This window comes from Sturnira hondurensis, unplaced genomic scaffold (assembly GCF_014824575.4).
Source record: "Sturnira hondurensis isolate 20B ecotype Veracruz unplaced genomic scaffold, ASM1482457v3 Scaffold0000648, whole genome shotgun sequence".
Classification (NCBI taxonomy): domain Eukaryota; kingdom Metazoa; phylum Chordata; class Mammalia; order Chiroptera; family Phyllostomidae; genus Sturnira; species Sturnira hondurensis.
In genome coordinates, this window is record NW_028073279.1 from 4836532 (window position 1) to 4856479 (window position 19948).

Sequence of the window (19948 nt, forward strand, 5' to 3'; positions counted from 1 at the left end):
AATTGATGTAAAAGGTAATTCCCACAAGTATAATTACATAGAAATACACTCATAAAGAAGCTCAATTCAAGTTGATAAGGTTTCGATCAATTTGAGATAAACAGGTAATTTTCCAAATTGCATGAAGAAATAATTTTCACCCTCATGTGTACCTGCTACACAGGTACAACACACAGTATATTATGGGTACATTCTAGGAGAAATCTTTACATAGTCACTTTATTGCAGTTTACCAAAAGTGTAAGTCAGTTGAATCTTTCACAATTGCTGTACTTTTTCATTAAACAGAATATACTTCTCACACAAAGTGCAACAATGTTTCAACATACTATAATTAAACATTACTATGAAATATTTAACAAGTACAATAAGTTAACAAATTCATCCTCCAAAGGTAAGCTGTTAAATCCTACAAAAGAGAAAAAGGGTTTTCTCTAATAAATAAATCTCTTTTAAAACAAAATTCTAGGTCCCTTAAAATAGATCCAGGATAAAAAGCAACTTGAATGTGATGGAATAAAAGCCACTAGGCAAATCATGATTAATAAGAAAGGTTTTGGAGAAAGATCTGATTTCAAATTTCTGGTCATTACTTATCGAAACTTGTGACCTTAGGCAAGTTTCTTAATCCCTTTTAGCCTCAATTGGTCACTGTGCTAAGTAAGAGATAGCAAAAGAGATGTTATTAGCAATGATCCTGGCACCTCAGTAAGGACTATGGAAGGTGGCTATAAATCAGTATTGTCAAGACAAGCTGGGAGGAGGGGGACCCCATTAGTGACCTTGCAAAAACTGCCATGGTGCTGGCTTTAAAACCTACTCTTTTCTTGCTTATTAGTATAACTACTGGTACTTTTCTGATGTTCATTTTTGGTGTTCACACAAAACTAAAACCAAAAAATAAAGCGAGAGGGGGTTAAAAACCTAATTTTACAGGTAGCAAGAACCAGGACTCAGACAAAAGTATGTGTGCTGCAGAATCTGTCATGGTACCTCTCAAATATCCTACTGATCCCCGGCTGAGTTGATAAGGGGTTAGGAGGATATTTCCCAACAGATGCTCTCTAAAACAAAATCACTTCAGGCAAAAGAAAAGTCTAGCACACGGGACACTACTAGAGATGATGATTCTTAATTATTTGTTTAATGAATCAATAAAGCTGTACATTTCACACAGAAACTAACTTTCTAGGAAAATCGACTTAACAAAATTTTCACTCCTATTCTGAACTGGAGTCCCTTTCTTTACCAAACTCTCAAGATTTAGAACTTACGTTTCTCTTTATTTTTTCAAGATTTTACTTATTTATTTTTAAAGAGAGGGGACGGGGAGAGAAACATCAATACACCAGAGAAACGTCATTTGTCGCCCTTCCCATGCGGGACCCAACCACAACCTAGGCTTCAGCCTTGACCCGGAAGGCAACAAGACACCTTTCACTTTGCATAGCGACCAACACGCCTGACCTGAGCCGCACGGGTCAGGACTTGCTTAACTATTTCAAAAACCAAATGAGGTACAAATTACTCCTAAATTAATTAATAAAAAGTAAAGAGAGTGAGGATTAAAAGGGGTACGTTGCCTAGAGTTACATAGTGTGCAGGATACCGAAGCAGCTGGGATTCGAACTGCTATCTCTGGGGCTCCAAAGTCCAAGCTATTTTCGCTATAGTAAAAGTTCGCGTCTCTACTCGTCTCCCTAAACCGTCCGGTGGACAGAATTCATTAAGCATTCTTCCCTTCCCTCCCTGTTGCCAACCCTTGCACCTCACACCACCTCCCAGGCTGGGCTATAAACTCAATGCAAAAAGCCAAGTCCACTACTTCGAGGAATCCGAGTCTAGTCAAGAAGAACAGAAATCCGTTTTATTTTCTATGCCAGGCGAACGTCTGGCGCCCCCAAGACCAGCGACAAACACAGGCTGGGTTCCAGCTCGCCTGCAGACCACGCCCAGGTCTCAAGTTTTAGTCAAGGCCCGCGTTCAGACCGGGCCGGGAAAAGGAAGAGAAGGATATTCTTTCTCGACACCATGGCCGCGGCGACAGCAAAAGAGGAGAAAGACGGAGTCGCAGTAACACTGCACACACATTATACCCGCCAGGCCTTCGTTAGCCGGCTAAACACACTTACTTGAGCTAAGTACTTCCAAGACACAAGGCCAGCACCGGCAACGGGAAGGGCTTCTCCGACCTCCAGCCCCAGTCACGGACAGTGACGACATCCGCGCCGCGCCTCCGAGAGAGAAAGCCCCGCGCGGAGGCGCGAGGCCGGCGCACCCAGCGCGCGCCCCCGGCAGGGGCGGGGCCGCACGGCGGCGCGGCCTTTCAACGTCACGGGCGGGGATCTGCCGCTGGCCTCGAGCGTTTTAAACATGTCGCGTCTGCAGCGCGGCGCGGAGCGGGACACCCGTGCAGGTTTCAGAAGTGAACGGAGAGACTACTCTGCCTCAGTACCCCAGGGGCTGCTAAAGGCGGCAAGGAAGAGCGGCCAGCTAAACCTGTCGGGTCGGAACCTCAGTGAAGGTAGGATCCGGGGTACGACCCGTTTACGTCATGTCAGAAACCACTGGTTCCCGCACGCCTCCCGTTCCTCTGGCCTGGCTTGGGCCACCTTTGCCTCAGGCTTCTGGCCCGGATCCCCTGGCTTTCATTGGGGCTCTCTCTCATCGCACTCCCCTCGGCTGGGTCCGCCCGCTTCGGTTGCTGCTTTCGCTCCAGGAATGTCTGGTGGTACACTTCTTTGTGCAACTGAACAGAATCTTAGATGAAACCGACTAAATTGTGCATCCAGATCGATGCCATACAGAGTGAATTTGAGGCTATCCTGATAAACCTAATAAAGATTAACAAGCACAGATATGGATACCATGAATTAATCATAGCCAGGTGCTCTTCTATCTGTTGTATAAGGAAGGGAGTGGGAAGTGGGGAAAGAAAGAATACAGCATTCTTTCTGTAATCTTTTTGTCAATATGTAGTCAGGTTTTAGGCGATCTTGGATTAAAAGCTTCAATTTTCCTGCTAATAGTTGCTCTTTTATTGTGCCATGTATGGAGTAGATCAAATGCTTGCTGAATGAATGAAAGGGTATATGACATATACCCCAAAATCTCTTGCTTTACATGATAAAACTTTTAATCAGTGGGAACGTAAGTATTATAAAACTACAGGTATGTATGTCCACTTGGTTTTCAGCATTTTCCTTTATATATCCTTTGCTTCCTGTAAGACTCTGCTCAGAGGTCACACAGCAGAGAGGCCCTTCCTAACTACCTTATCTGTAAATACCATTGCTAACACCTCTTAGCTGTTTAATTTTTAAATAGCTTTAAAATTCATTCTCAGAATCTATAATATCTATTTGTTTGTTTATTGACTTCCTTGCCCTCCCACTAGAATGTTAGTTTTGTGAGATCAAGGAGCTTAGTATTTTTTTATTGTTGTATTCCTAGCACCCAAAATTGTACTTGGTACATAGTACATTGTTGCTAAACATTTGTGGAAGGAGTAAGCAAGGTGAATGAATATTTCCAAATAACAAATTGGTGTGTTGGAATGTACTTATTGATTGGATCCAGATTTAGTCTGTTAAAGTTTTAGGGTGCAAATGAATTTTGGTTCTTAGTTCTGTAATGACATGGATCAGTGTGCTTTAGGTTATTATTGTATAAACAGAACCTAACACAATATGTGACACATACTAGGTACTTAGTATATGATGGCAAATAAGTGAATGTACAATATTTCATAGGAAATAAAAGATATAAATGGGAGAGTCACATGGTACTTGTAGTCTATATATCAAAAAGGAATTTTTCTTGTCGTAATATAGGAGGTGTTTATCTAGCTGTAGCCTTCAAGAGGGGAAGGGAGGGAGAAAGAGAGAAACATCAATGTGTGGTTGCCTCTCATGTGCCCCTCCTGGGGACCTGGTCCACAACCCAGGCATGTGCCCTGACTGGGAATGGAATAGGTGACCCCTTGGTTTGCAGGCTGGGTGGGGCTCAACCCACTGAGTCACACCAGCCAAGGCTTTTGTTCATTTTTAAATTGGATTGTTTGTTTTCTTATTATTCAGCATCTTTGTCCTTTATTATCTTTTTACGTGTCTCTGCTTAATAACTGATAGTCCAATAATAAATGACACACAGAAATGGTACAGTGGCCTGTTGGTTATGATTCTTAAAATCTAAGCTATAGGAAATGTAGATAAAAATCTACAGAAGCATTTTTGACATAATCAACATAATTGCAGAAAATTATTATTCTCTTTTCTAATAAACTTTTACTAAATTGTCACTGGTACTGGCCTATACATGGTTGTATTTTTTAAAATGTACTAATTTTTAAAAAAGTCCCCTCATTATTATTATTCCCAAATATTATCACCTAAAATTATGAATTATGTTCAAAGAGATTATCAAACATAGCTTATTTCAGATTTCCAATATGTGAGACACCATAAGAGATATTTTATGTGAAGTATATGAAATAATAAATATGAAAGCATTTGTGTGCAATGGGGAGTGCCACATGCTTATTTAAAGAGCACTTCTTGTATACGTACTCTCTGTGTTTCTCCCAGGTATTGTACTAGGTACCATGACACTTCAAACAATGTATAGTCATTTAAGTGTTTTAACATGAGCTTAGTCAAATTTGTTTTTTAAGAATTGCATTTGTTAAATAATAAATTTATGTTTTACTTCAAGTCTTTCTCTTTTCCTTCATGTATACATGTATGTGGATATTTATTTATTTAGCTGTTTTTATGTATATACATATGTAAGATTACTTTCATATATTACATTATCTGTATTTTAAAAATTGGCATCTTTTTTTTTTACAAGAGTTAACCGTATTGGGGCATAATTTACAACAGTATATGCATCCATTTTAAGTGCACAGTTCAATGAGTTTTGGCAAATATATACAATTGTGTGACCACAATCAAGTTACAGAACTTTCTAAAACTTGAGAAGTTCTCTTATGCCTCTTTGCTGTCATTCTAACCCCAATGTTCTACACAACTAGTGATTGACCTGTTTTTTGTCGATATAGGTTAGCCTCTTGCAGAATTTCATTTAAATGGAATTATACATTTGTGATGATTTGTTTGTTTGTTTTAGGCTCCTTTTGCTTATTATAATTTTATTTCCATGTTCATCCTTTTTATTGTCAAATAGTTCATTCATCTATTCATAGACATTTGAGTTTCTTCTAGCTTTGGACTATCATGAATAAAATTGCCAGGAGCTTTCAGGTACAGTCTTTGTGTGGCCATATGTTGTCATTTCTGTTGAGTATGTCAGGTGAAATAGAGAGCAGCTACCAGAGTCAGATAGGCCTTCCAAATATTCAGAGAGACAAGCCAATATAGCTTTATCAGGGTTTGAATCCCATCTCTACTATTTACTAGCTGTATAATACTGGATAAATTATAGTTCTCTCTGTGTCCCATTTTTCTCATCTATAAAATGAAAATAGTTATAGCACCTACCTCACAGAATTGCTATAAAGTTTAAATGAGTTAATTTAAAATGTTAGAAAATTACCTGGTATTTGTAAATATTATTAATATTATTAGGCACTGGTATTATTACCAGTGCTTTCTGAGACTCAGCATATACTTCTGTTATAAAATTTATAACATTATCTTTTAAATGTTGATTTTCATGCCTTCTGTTATTCTGTTAGCATAATGGTAGAACCCCTTCTTTGTCTGGTATATATGTACCATTCGGTGTTGTGCAGAGTACATATATAGTAAATAAAATTGAATGAAAATAAAAGTGAGACTGTTATGTAAAATACACATCACATACTGTTTTTGAACAAGATCAACTTTTTCTCCAATCTAGCTAAAATTCATTGCTATTTGAATTATTTGAAGTTTTTTTATTGTTTCAGCAGTTGCTTTTCAGTAGGTAAACTGAATAGCTATTATAAAAATGTGTCACTTAGAATCTAACTGCTTGTTATCTGTCCCTTTTATGTTTTGGTCTGGTTGTGGTGGCAATAGTGCCTCAGTGTGTCTGGAGAATAAACGTGGATATTCCTGAGGAAGCTAATCAGAATCTTTCATTCAGTGCTACTGAGCGATGGTGGGAGCAGACGGATTTGACCAAATTAATCATATCCAACAATAAACTTCAGTCACTTACAGACGACCTCCGCCTCCTGCCTGCACTCACTGTTCTTGATGTAAGTTGACTATTTCTAAACATGGGTCATTAGTTGAAGAGATTCTAAAGCTAAATTTAGGCTTTAATAAGCAGAAAATCCATTTTAATTGGTAAAGTACAAGAAAGATAGCATTATTTTTAGGCATAATGTAATATTTAGGAGTGTAGAGTCAGAACATCAGCCTTCAAATTTTGACTGTCACTTGATAGCTGTGTAAACTTGGGAAATTACCCCTTTGTTCCTCAAGTTGCCACAGCTGTAAACCAGGACTGGCACTGCTACCTATTTATAAACATTGTACTTAGAATTAAATGCGTTAATGCCTACAAATAGAATGGATTTTTAACAAGTGGTTCCTGATACTCATATTTTTCTATCGGTGTTATTTTAATATCATTATTATTCTAAATGTTAAAGCAACTGTAGACTCTTGAACAGTGCAGGGGCTAGGGCCAGTGACCCCCTGCACATTTGAAAAATTCATGTATGACTTTTGACTCCCCAAAAGTTTGATTACTAATAGCCTCCTTTTGATCAGAAGCCTCACCCATAACATAAATAGCAGATTAACATATATTGTGCATGTTATACGTATTACATACTGTATTCTTACAATAAATTAAGCTAGAGAAAGAAAATGTTGTTTAGAAAATCATAAGTAAGAGAAAATACACTTATAGTACTTACTGGAAAAAAATCCTTGAATAAGACGAACAGTGAAGTTTAAACCAATGTTGTTCAAGGGTCAACTGTACTTATGATTAATTTAACTTTCTTTTAACATTGACTTAAATTATTGAACTTAAATTTTTTGTATGTATTCAGGGACTGTGTTTTAGTCTGTAGTCGTCATGTCATGTGATAAAGTGTGCATAGTTTATTTCACAATCTACATACTTCTGATGTTCTTTACTTAGGAACATCATATATCTTCCAATTCTTGTCTGAAAAGTTAGATCTAGTCAAATTTCTAGAGAAGTTTTTATTTTCTTTATTTTAAAAATGAATGGATTGGCTTAGGTGTTCTCTAAGATCCCTGGTACCTTGAAAACAATGTGATTCTTCGAGAACATGAGAGAAGTCCCTTATCCCCTTCTCATTTATTTTTTTGTATATGTTGACGTAATCGTGCCATCGAAGGCTATTGTTAGTTTCTCACTCCCCCATATCTTATTTGAGATTGAAATTCCACTTAGTGAAGTGAAGGTTTTTTAATTATAATATTTAATAGTGATGACATAACGTCATGGTATCTCAACAGCAGTTTGATCAATTTCAAGCTCCTTTTCCTCTTCTATACACCGAACAAATTACCAATACCCAATTCGATGCTATTCAATTAGAAGAGTGGGATTATTGTTGAAGAATTGTGTAAAATGAAAAAGCTAATATATGGTTAATTAAAAGACTAAGATATTGACTCTTTTAATAACTTTTAGATACATGACAATCAGCTGACATCTCTTCCTTCTGCTATAAGAGAATTAGAAAATCTTCAGAAACTTAATGTCAGGTAAAATTTAAACATTTATTCCTAATATTCTTTAAATATTATTTCTAACATTCTTTAAATATTATTTCTAACACTAGAAAGTATTTTTGTTAAATCAGAAAGTGGTTAAAGTAGAATAAGACTGGTAATTTTAAGTCTCAGTTTTGTTTTCTTTTTAAGAATTGCCTACGTGTTTTTTGGTTTTACAAGTTTAAGACCAGTTGATTTTTTTAAAATACTTTTTGTTTTTTAATCCTCATCCAAGGAGATTTTTTTCCATTGCATTTTAGTGAGAGGGTGAGGGGAGAGAGATGTGAGAGAGAACGTCGATGTGAGAAACATCAATTGGTTTCCTTCCTGCACATGCCCCAGCAGGGGATTGGACCCACAGCCTGGGTATGTGCACTGATGAGGAATTGAACCGGTGACCTTTTGGTCCATGGTTGATGCTCCAACCAACTGAGCCACATGAGCCAGAGCTAAAAAAGTAGTTTTGTTTTATATTTATGAAACAATTTTACAAGGTTATTTTAGAAACCTCTGTGTTGCTATCTAAAGTTTCAAGTTATGTCACTATTCTAAAGAGTAAGTATTAAGAAAGAGGAAGAAATTGAATACAGTTTTTTTGTTAATGATGAAACATTTTATACTTTTGGTATTAATGGTATTTAATATTTTCTGAGGACTCCTGGGGTTCTAATGATAGGCTTTTGCTACTCATTGATAGGTATACGGGAAGCTAGGTGGCTCTTCAGAGTTTCAAGAGAGAATAACTTCCTTATATGTTATATACACACTGACTAGGGGGAAATGAGTTAGAAACGATTTTATTTAGGAGAAAAAGCAAAGGTTTAAGTATTCAAAACATAATTTGAAAAGTATGGTTTATAAAACGGATATGGTTACAGATCTATTTAACATAGCACAGCCAAGACTCTGTTTTATGAAAGTATGTTAACTGGTTTGAGGTAAACCAGACTCTCAAATAACAGTCCTCATCTGGTAAAAAACTAAAAATCACCATAGATCAAGAAAAATATCTATACACAAAAAAGGTGCTAATTATTTAGAGCTGCATTAGAACTTCCCCTTATAAGTCAAAGGCGTGGATGTGGCCTATAAAAGCAACATAGGGAGAGTTGAGAGGAAGAGGTGAGGGAGAAAGGAGTGTGTGTTCCCTTACTTTAGCTTTGGTTTCCAATGGGTATGAACATTAGAATGGAGGAAATAGAGCAGAAATGGAGGAAGTACACAAGGTCTGTCTAGAAAAAGTCCAGCCACTGTTAATATAACGAGAATGGTTTGCCTGACATCAGTGTTACCTGACATCCAAGAAGAGTGGACTGGAATGCGCATGTGTGAACAACGACGACTTCACTAGTCAATGGAGGCAGTAGACACCATTGAGTAAGCTTTGTGTGGCTGTCGCATTCAAAATGACTGTGGGTCTGTATCAAATTTTACATTGAACTTGAACATTCCTCTAGAAACTACTTGGACCACTGTTGTGGGCAACTGGTGATAGGCAGCTTCATCACTACAACCTCTCTGCTCATGCATCATGGTCTGGTGCAGAATTTTTTTGTGAAACATCAAATCACTCAGGTGACTCAGCTCCGCTGTAGCCCATATTGGACGCCCTGTGACTTATGACTTTTCCCAAAACTAAAATCACCTTTGAAAGGGAAGAGATTTCAGACTGTTGGTGAGATTCAGGAAAATGCAATGGGGCAGCTGATGGCAATTGGGAGAACTGTATGAGGTCCCAAGGTGCCTACTTTGAAGGGGACAGAGGCATCATTGTCCTAAGTACAGTATTTCCTGTATCTTATATCTTCAATAAATGTCTCTTTCATGGTGCGTGGCTGGATACTTTCTGGACAGGACTTGTATAGCTAGAATTTCAACTCTGCCCAACTAGATCACTATAAAATATATAGAGATTTAAATTACATAAAACGATAGTAACCAGCTCTTGACAATTGTTAGTTCTTATTTATAACGCATCTTTGGCATTTTTGTTCTAGCTATTTTTTTAATGTAACTTCAGGTTATTGTTAGTTACCCCCTTTACATTTACATTTCTCCATTATTTGTTAAATAATTATATATGGCATGAAAATCGAGTAGCATTCCTAAATGAATAGTTGAGATAAATCTGGGAACAAGTTAAATCAACTCCTAAATTATCAGGGTGTGTATCATCCTCAGTGACTTGGAACTTTTTGTAAACGAGTAAGTTGGATATCTGTAGAAGGACTAAGCTGAAAAGTTAAAACTAAGTACAAAGACAGGCCTTCAGACAGAAATAGCTATTTTAGTCTTGAGTGCAAAGTTTAAAACATAACCCCCATGTGAGATGTGACTCCATTGTAGTGTATGTGTGAACATCCTTGTTGTAATTCTAAACTCAGATACCATATAAAATAGAGTCCAGTGTATCCCTTTAACTTTAAATGTAAAATTAAGAGTTGACTATAAAAATTCACATTATTTATTTGGTTAAAAATCTTTATTTCTTTGTTGCTTTCCTTTGAAACCCTCAATTTGAATGCTTTAGATTACTCTTTTAATGAGTATGAAGTTTAATATGGAGTTTGATAACTTTAAAATTAGTAACCGTATTTCATATTTTTAAGGATTCCAGGTCATTGGTTAGAATAAAAAATCTTTATTTAATATGTTGTCAACAAATTATTCAGTATTTTTTTATTAATTAATAGCCATAACAAACTGAAACTACTCCCTGAAGAAATTACAAATCTAAGAAACCTGAAGGGCCTGTATCTCCAGCATAATGAACTAACTTGCCTACCTGAGGGATTTGAACAACTTTCCAATTTAGAAGATTTGGTGAGTTGTGATTTTCCAATTTTTATATAATTTGTGGCTGATAGGATTTTTCATTAGGCTGATAATTTGAATATATGATTGAAATCTTGAGAAAATGGGCAGTTGATTATGTGAATGGTTACAAGAAACTATGAGTTTTAATTAGATCATTAAATTAGTCATTGTAAATTTATTTTTTCTGTGTTTTCTTATGAAATCACCTAGTGTTTTAATTTAGGAATAGAGTTTGGGAAAGAAGTGATGAGGAACATTTTGTTATTCAAGTGCTTTTGTGGTTTAGCAAATTCGAGGGAAAGTGCCTTTAGCCTGTACCAGTTCCCCTTTCTATAGCCATTCCACCATCTCCTTGATGGGCTCTGTAGCCCTCCTGTCCTTTGAGTGTCCCCACTGAACACCCAGGTAGTCATTCTCTTTAAGGCCTGGGATTTCTTATCTTTTTCGGAATGGCTACATCTCTGTCACATCTTAGAGATAATTGTAAAGCAATATACATATTATTTTAATCATATTATAAAAATAGTAGGCACTTTGTTGTAAACTTTATATATGGCAAGGTAGGCAGTTTTATCCCCTAATACAGATAAGAAACTAGGCTTTTGAAAAAGAAATATTGGTGGTCATTCAACTAATAAGTAAAGAATTTGGGCTTTCAACATTAGCCAGTTTGATTACAAAGTGTATCTTTTTCCCCCTACTTGACCACTGAAGGAGTAACATTCCACTGTCAGATATCCTAGCTGAAAGACTTTAGCTGTATGAGACCAGGTGTTCTACAATCTCCACTCCACATAGTTATTTAATATTATATTCTTGTTCTTTTTCTTGTTATGTGTTTGAAAAACTCACTTATGTCATTTTAGCCTGAAAGTTTATTTTTCATTAAAGGAAAAAATACGTATTTTTTTCTGTAAATACATCCTTCTTGATATTTCCCTTTATTTGCTCTAGTGTTTAAAATAAAAATACATGCTTTCTCAAACGCTTTTTTCAGTATCTCTGTCCATGGGATTAGATTGGAGATAAGGCTTGGAAAGAAAAAGGCATGGGTAGATAAAATGAATGGCAAAAGAGGGACCATCAGATGGTCCCTTTGTAAACTTTTCTTACAAAGTTTAATGGTAAATATAGTAATTGAATTGTTTGTTAATACAAAGATTCTATAGTAGAAAGGAAACCTTCAGATTAACTAGAGCAGTTCCCAGTTGTTTCTCTTTATGGGTTCCTAGATTACAGTAGTATAATGAAAGGATAGTTCAGTTGAGAGTTATGGTCTTAAGGACTCAGTATCAAATAGATCATAATGTGAGCAACAGTATATTAAAACATTAAAAGTATAAGCATCTGGTCCTGGCAGAGTGGCTTAGTTGGTTCGTGAGTCAACCAAAGCACCAAAAGGTTGTGGGTTGGGTCCAGGTCCGGGCACATACCTGGGTTGTGGGTCTGTATCTGGCTGTGGGGAGGGCAACCAACCAGTGTTTTTCTCCCACATTAATGTTTCTCTCTCTCTCTCTCTCTCTCCCTCTCTCTCCCCCCCGCCACCCCCAACCTCTCCTCCCTCTCCTTCTGTCTCCCTCTCCATTCCTCTTTCTCTAAAAATCAGTGAACATATCCCCGGGTGAGGATTTTAAAAATAAATAAATGAATAAAAATATATGCATCTGTAATACTAGTAATATTTCTTAGTTATATAAAAACTACTTTGCATAACGGTACTAAATATTTATTGAAGAATTGGCAGCATAAATACTGATTATATACAATGTGCTTATAGTTTATATCTAATTTAATTATTAACTAAAATAATTGTTAGTAATTTGTTGATTTGGCTTATGTAAAATGAATTTGTGAGTATCTTTTCTCTAGTAGAAACTTTTATTACAGGCTTTTTATTTTGGGATAATTTTAGATTTATGGAAATGTAAAGGTAGTACAGTTTCCATTCTCCCCGCACCTAGGTTTTCTCAGTGTTAACATTTTACATAACTATGGGACATTTGTAAAAAGTGAGAAATTAATATACTAACTAAAGTACAGATTTTATCAAGATTTTCCCAGTTTTGCCCTGGCTGGTGTAGCTCAGTGGATTGAGCGCAGGCCTGCGAACCAGAGGATCGCGGTTTGATTCCCAGTCAGGGCACATGCCTGGGTTGCAGGCCGGTTCCCTGCAGGCCAACTCCCAGCAGGAGACGCATGAAAGGCAACCATACATTGATGTTTCTCTCCCTCTCTCCTTCCCCTCTAAAGATAAGTAAATAAATAAAATTAAAAAAAAAAAAGATTTTCCCAGTTTTTCCACTAATGTCCTTTTTTTTTTATTCTGGGATCCAATCCAGAATACTAAATTGCATTTAGTGTCAGTAACTTTTAATATTATACAAAATTAATTTATTATTAATCTGTTAATTCTTAGAATTTAAAGCATTGAGATTATAGGTTATTATGTTGTATATTGTAGATTATAATGTTATTTACAATATAATAGTATGTTTTCAAAATGCTGATGTAGCATTTTTACCTTTTTGTATCTTAATGTATTTAGAATTATAGAATGCAGTAGTTTAATATTAGACTATTGAAAGTCTTCAGAGAGCAGTTCCTTTTTTTTCTATTCGTTGTTACTACAGCCCTACTTAACAGTTTGCTGGTAGCTAGTGGAGCGCTTACACTGAAATCAAATATTATGAGAACAATTATCTGGTTTATAACATTTTCTTTTAAAGGGAGTGTTTAGAATAAAGTTCTCTTATACCTGTTTAAAGAAAAAGCAGAAACAATGACTTGAAGAAACATCGATGTGTAATAGTAGTGCCGTGGACTTCTGGACTTAGTCACAGAAGGCTTCTGAGGTCAGCAGAAAATCAAGAGTGACTTTTTCCCTCAAAGGTTAAAATGGCCATATTTTCAGCTTTATTTTCTTTTAAGAATTTTTCTGTCTTACACAGTTGTTTTTTACTTCATATTACTATTTGCTCATATAGTTTGCCCTATTTATCAAAAGGTATTCAAGAAATATTGGATAAACAAATAGATTTTTTAGAAATTGAAAACAGGATACATGGTATAGCATGACTTAGTATTAATCGTACCCTTGTATAAACTTCTGAAGCCAGAATTCATTCCAGTTTCTCTCTGCTACATTATTAAACATATAGTGGGCCCACAGAATATTGAGATAGTAAATGGTTTGTGAAATCGTCAGTGAATGAGGGTTATAAAACATATCACTTCTGAAGTAGGTTTTTTTGTTGTTGTTAATGTTTTAATTCTTGCAAAAATTTGAAATACCCTTTAGGGACTATTTATTTATTTACATGTTCATTTATTCATTCTGTTTTTCTGTTTTTTAAAGGATCTTTCGAATAATCATCTCACAACTGTTCCTGTTAGTTTTTCTTCTCTCTTCAATCTGGTACGACTCAATCTTTCCAGTAATCAACTGAAGAATTTGCCAGCAGAAATAAGTGGAATGAAAAGTAAATCTCTGTTTTCAAAAATACATAAATTTGAAGTTGGTGCAACTTACGTTTAGAAAAATAAACTTGAACACAGTTAGTTGCAGAGAAGTAAGATAAGAAGTTTCATGGTGATAAATGCAAACAGTAACAACTAGTCAGGTTTCCTCCATGCCATTACTGTCTAGCAAATTCCTAAATAACTAACACCAAAAAGATACTTTGGCATGTGAAAAAGAAGAAAAAAAATTTTATACCTGTGATAAAATATTGTACCTGAGAAATTAATTAAGGTTTTGAGCTAAGCTGTATTTTATTCATTCATTTAACATTCACTAAGGGGTTATTCCCTTTTCATAGACGCTCTACCTATAACATATAGTTATGTCATAGCTGTAGCCTCCACCTGGTTCATAATTAATAATGACAGGAGAGTCTACTTTGGTGTAAACTATGAATCCCTATTTTTAAAAAGTGTTAAAATTTAGTGCTTCTATTATAGCTTTCCATTGACCATCATAGTATTGTAGAACTAATATTAAGAGGTAAAAATATTTCAGGTACATTTTAGTACCTTTTAAATAAGCATACTTAATAATCTTAGAGTTTTTGATTTAGAGTCCAAAATCATTAAACTGATTTTTTTCTGTTTGTTTAAAAGTAAACTGTTACTGTTTTTTGGTTGATACCACAAAGTGTGTTATCTCTAGATTTTACCGTATCTAGTCTTATTTTCCTAATCATACATAAGCCTTTTTTTAAGTATCCCTTTTGTAAATGAAGTTACAGAAGTGATTTTGTACAGTTGGTTATGGATCATTTTGAGGTGAATTTGTAAAATTGTATATTTTACTTTAGATTAATAGCTATTTGTCATTTTAAATAGTAATTCATAAGTTAAATCCAGTTTGCTTGTCTTTGTCGTTTTTCAATAAAGGTACAGTGGGACCTTGGTTCTTGAACTTAATTCATTCCAGAAGGCTGTTTGAGAAGCGATTTGTTTGAAAACCAAATTGTTTTTTCCCATTAGAAGTGATATAAATTGAAGTAATACGTTCCAGACTCCCAAATAATTACCTTTTTAACCTTTCTTATATAGAGTATATGTCTAATGTACTGTTTAATCTATAAATACTTAAAAAATAAAGAGAACATGAAATATAAATGAAAATTTAACAAAAAGGAAGTGAAATGTATAGTAAAAAATGAAAATTTACATGCATACTTGAACTTACCTTTAATGGGAACTGCTGATACCTAAATTTGCAGAGAAGGGATGGAGGGCTATTACTGTTTTGAAGGGGAATCCTCGTCCATAAAAACACATGAGGTAGCTGTTGTTCTGGGCTTCTTTCTCTCTTGTCTCTCTGCACCACTAGAACTTGCTTCAGGCTCCCTGGACCTCTGTCTCACTAAAAACCCATCCATTGATGTTTGTTTTTGCCTGCATTTTATTTTATTTTATTTTATTTTATTTTTAAAGATTTTATTTATTTATCTTTAGAGGGGAAGGGAAGGAGAGAGGGAGAGAAATATCAATGTAGGGTTGCCTCTCATGTGCCCCCTGCTGGGAACTGGCCTGCAACCTAGGTATGTGCCCTGACTGGGAATCAAACCATGATCCTTTGGTTCACAGGCCCGCGCTCAATGCACTGAGCTACACCAGCCAGGGCTGTTTTTGCCTGCATTTTAACACTTGCCTTAAATGAAACATTGCATTGTCATTCAATAACTTTATTGCATGGTTTTCTACTGTTTTGTCAGGGTGCTATTTCTGAATAAAACTTTGCATTTCTCCTCATCTCCCAAGCATTCCCTTAATTAATGAAGCAGGGATATCCTTCCTTCCCTCTGCCTCAGTGTTGCTGCTCCCTCTGAAGGTCTGGGAGTTCCTCGGTGGTCAGTTCAGTATTTTGATCCTCCACCAATTTCTCCACGTTATCATCATCCACCTTCAAGCCCATGGACTTGCCCAGAGACACAGTATAATAAACACAGCTCTATCCGCAAAGTCCTCAAAGTCTCTTTCAGCAACAGACTCAGGCCACAATTTCTTCTAGGTCGACTGCATTGTTTAAACAACATCAATAAATAAACATACATCAATTCGTTGTTTATTTATGCATACATTGATTGATTCTTGTATGTGCTCTGACTGGGCATCAAACCCATAACCTTGGTGTATCAGGACAAGGCTCTAACCAACTGAGCTACCTGACCAGGGTCAAAGTACTTTGTTTTTTAAAATGTTACAAAAATAATGTGGACTGTTATTAAGCATTAATTTTAGCATCAGTTCTCTTTAATTTTAATTAAATGTAAAAAATCTTAGTTTATGTTTATTTAATTCATTGATATTATGGGATTCTTGACTATTATAGCAGTATATAACAGCACAGGTACATAAGTTCTCATGATTACATACACATTTTGAATGTACATATAATTACAGACAAACATTTTTTCTATTAAAATAATTTTATTTTTTATTAAATATGTATTACAGGATTAAAGCACTTGGATTGTAATTCAAATCTTTTGGAAACTATACCTTCTGAATTGGCTGGCATGGAATCACTAGAATTGCTTTATTTGCAAAGGAATAAATTACGTTTTTTACCAGCATTTCCTTCTTGTAAATTATTAAAGGTACTATTTAGTTGATTATTAAATAGCTATATATTTTCTCAAAGGTTAATAATGAAAATGAAGTTTTTAATCTTGTTTTACATTGAAAATATGTATTAGTTATATATGCGATGTTTTTCCTCTATCAATAGTATTCCAAATTTTAATATGACAGTGTATTAATGGTATTATCAGTAATGAATTCTTTTTAAAAAAGAAATAATCAGCCTCAAAAATAGAAATTTGCCCATTTTATCTGGTGCGTAGTTTATAACTGAAGAAGCACTAGATGATGAGGCTGAAATGGTAAGTTGGGGCGATGTTTTAGAAGACTTGGAATACCAGAATACCAGCAAGGAATATGTATCTATTGTATAAGTTGACACTTCCCATGTTTACCTCATTGTAATCAGGTCTGTCTAAAATTACTTTCTTTTAGTTTTAATTATTTAGCATTAACATTGTCTTTTCAATTTGCTGTACTTTGCTTTCCTTTATTTATACTTTTATGCATTAGTATTAAAAAAAGTTTCCTTTATGTAGGATGCTGGCAGTGTTAAAAAGGACTGAGAGTTAAAATTTATAAGATTAATTTCTCTCTGATAATTATAGATTCTTTTAATGGGAAATGAATATGTATAATAACCAATAGTGAAAATGTTGAATAACAAACTGATTACAATATAACTTTTTTAACTTACCCTGATTTATTTTAAAATTTGGTCTTCCATCAATAAATTCAGTTCTCTCAGTATAACCACTAAATCATATCTCTTCTTTGATTTTATAAACATTTAACTTTGTATCAGCTTAAACCTTTAATTATTTTTAAATTATGAGAAAAAAGTTTATTGCCATTTTTCTTTAGCTGTAAGATGGCTGAGCAATTGAAAATTTAAGCACCTTTGTGATTAGAAAGTTGTTTTACCACATGTTTTTCAGTAATTTGAAATTAAGATTTCAGTTTTATTTTCATTATGTAGTATAAAATTGAATACAGAAATATACATGATTAACCTTTGGTTTTACAGGAACTACATGTAGGTGAAAATCAAATTGAGATGTTAGGGGCAGAGCATCTTAAGCATCTGAATTCTATCCTTGTGCTAGACCTGCGGGATAACAAGCTGAAATCTGTCCCCAATGAAATTACACTGCTGCAGTCATTGGAAAGGCTTGACCTGAGCAACAATGATATTAGTAGGTAAGTTTTAAAACCAAATGCATAAGAAATTATGTTTATATTTGGTTATAATTCATAAGTTTAAGTATTTGTGAAAAGGCATTTAGAGATTTTTTTCTGAATTAAATTCAATAAATACTTATTGAGGGAGTATTATGTACAGACTCACAAAGAGTAATAAGATTTTGTCCTTGACAGCGAACTTAGTACACTAATAGAATGAGATCCTTTCACAAGTTACTCTGACCTATTATTAGAATGTAAACTCTCAAAAGGCTGCATTTTTATCTGTTTTTTTTTCCCCACTGCTCTAACTTCTAGATTGGTGCCTGGATACACATAAAGTGCCTGATAAATACTAATATTTGTCAGATATGTTAATGGAAAGCCATGGGAAAGATGCAAAATACTTTGGAGCCTGGAAGGAGATATGGGAAATACAATTTATTGAGAGGTATCAGGGTAGACTTTGTGAAAGAAGTAATATTTTTAGATGATCTTTAGGACTAGGACTAGGGTGAAGCCAGTTAATTGCCTAGAGCACAAACGGTAAAAATATACTCACTTTCGCCCTAGCTGGTGTAGCTTAGTGGATTGAGCATGGGCCTGCGAACCACACGATCGCAGTTCGATTCCCAGTCAGGGCACATACTTGGGTTGCAGGCCAGTTCCCAGCAGGGGACTCATGAGAAGCAACCATACATCGATATTTCTGCCCTTCTCTCCTGCCCTTCCCCTCTAAAAATAAATAAAATCTTTAAAATATATATATATATATATATATATATATACTCACTTTCATGGTCATGCTTCATTGTAGTGCCACCATGTGATCCTTGAAGGATGACCGTGATTTTCTGGTGCACAGGTAACCTGGCAGAAGGAAACTGTACAAAGCTTTGAAAATTCAGAAAATTGTAGAGATGTATTAGAGAACAGCAAGGAATTAAATTGAACTGGTGAATAGGGTTCAAGTAGGGAGATTGTGAGAATTTAAGGCTTGAAAGAGAAGTTGGGCCACGTGGAAGAGGTCGTTGAAATAACCTGTGGAGAGTCAGCTTTCTTTCTTTCTTTTTTTTCCTTTCTTTAATGAATATTTTATTTATTTATTTTTAGAGGGGAAGGGAAGGAGAGAAGGAGAGAAACATCAATGTATGGTTGCCTCTCGTGAGTCCCCCTGCTGGGAACTGGCCTGCAACCCAGGCATGTGCCCTGACTGGGAATCGAACCACGATTGTGTGGTTCGCAGGCCCGTGCTCCATCCACTGAGCTACACCAGCCAGGGCTATGAGAGTCAGCTTTCTTTAGTTAAGAGGTGGGGAGCTATTGAAAGGTTAATAACAGAACCAATTTGATTGTAATCTCATTAAAAAATGAATTGGATAAAAATAAATTGGTAGTAATGGGGAAGGTACATTGGATAAAAGTGGTTTTATATGTTGGAAATCTAAATAAACTATTAGATTAATGTACTGAGTTTAACATTAAGGAACACTTTATATATCCAGTTCACTGTATTGACAACTTTGTAGACTTCTCCTATAATAAGGACCTGCACTGTGATGACAGTGGGAATGAAAAGAAGAGGAAAGATGTGAGAGGTGTGATGTGTTAGAGTAAGTAGTATTTACCAATTTATTGCCTGTGTTGGAGATGGGAAGAGGAGAGTAGAGAGTGAAGAATCATAAAATGTTGTAGAACCATAATACAGGATGGGACAAAGTAGGTTTACAGTTAATTGTGAGTAAGCAAAACAGAGTTTGTTCTTGTATTATCATTTAATTAATAATGTATTATTTCCCATACAGAAAACTAAATCTGCTTTTGCCACATCCTGTATTTAGAGATGGAAAAATTTTTACAGATACTAAAAATATGACTCCAATTTAGGATTATGTACCAGTTAGATGTCTGGAGTTTTGTATTTGGATGTCAGAAACATGGTTTGTTATTCATAGAAAGTGGAAGGTTAGGCAGGGCAGATTTTCTTCTGTGTATATTTTAATTAGTGATTCGGATCCTGGCTCCTGGGGTCCACAGCATTATAGATGAGATGAGACAAATTCACGTGGACTGTGGAGTCCTATGGAGGAAAAGGGATGGTGTAGCCATTCTATCAAGGGAAGAGCACCTTGGAGCACCTTGGAGCACCT

General features: G+C 35.3%; 2 protein-coding genes across 8 annotated transcripts in view; one reads left to right on the forward strand and one right to left on the reverse strand.

Moving 5' to 3' along the window:
* SRSF11 (serine and arginine rich splicing factor 11) overlaps positions 1 to 2239 on the reverse strand; it is a 43819-nt gene extending 41580 nt beyond the window's left edge. The window contains exon 1 of one of the 2 annotated variants that reach the window (XM_037042610.1): positions 2133 to 2239. The gene's annotated coding sequence lies outside the window, so the exon portion shown is untranslated. The remainder of the gene's footprint in view (positions 1 to 2132) is intronic. The other variant, XM_037042618.1, reaches the window with a different exon arrangement.
* Positions 2240 to 2317: 78 nt separating this feature from the next.
* Positions 2318 to 19948, forward strand: part of LRRC40 (leucine rich repeat containing 40) — a 54351-nt gene continuing 36720 nt past the window's right edge. For all 6 annotated transcript variants that reach the window (XR_005065936.1, XM_037042525.1, XM_037042536.1 and 3 more), the window contains exons 1-7: positions 2318 to 2524; positions 6024 to 6205; positions 7627 to 7700; positions 10403 to 10532; positions 13882 to 14005; positions 16491 to 16633; positions 17644 to 17816. Coding sequence is in view for 5 of the 6 variants with exons in the window: in XM_037042525.1 (XP_036898420.1) it covers positions 2374 to 2524; positions 6024 to 6205; positions 7627 to 7700; positions 10403 to 10532; positions 13882 to 14005; positions 16491 to 16633; positions 17644 to 17816 (977 nt within the window). In the remaining variant the exon portion in view is untranslated. The remainder of the gene's footprint in view (positions 2525 to 6023; positions 6206 to 7626; positions 7701 to 10402; positions 10533 to 13881; positions 14006 to 16490; positions 16634 to 17643; positions 17817 to 19948) is intronic.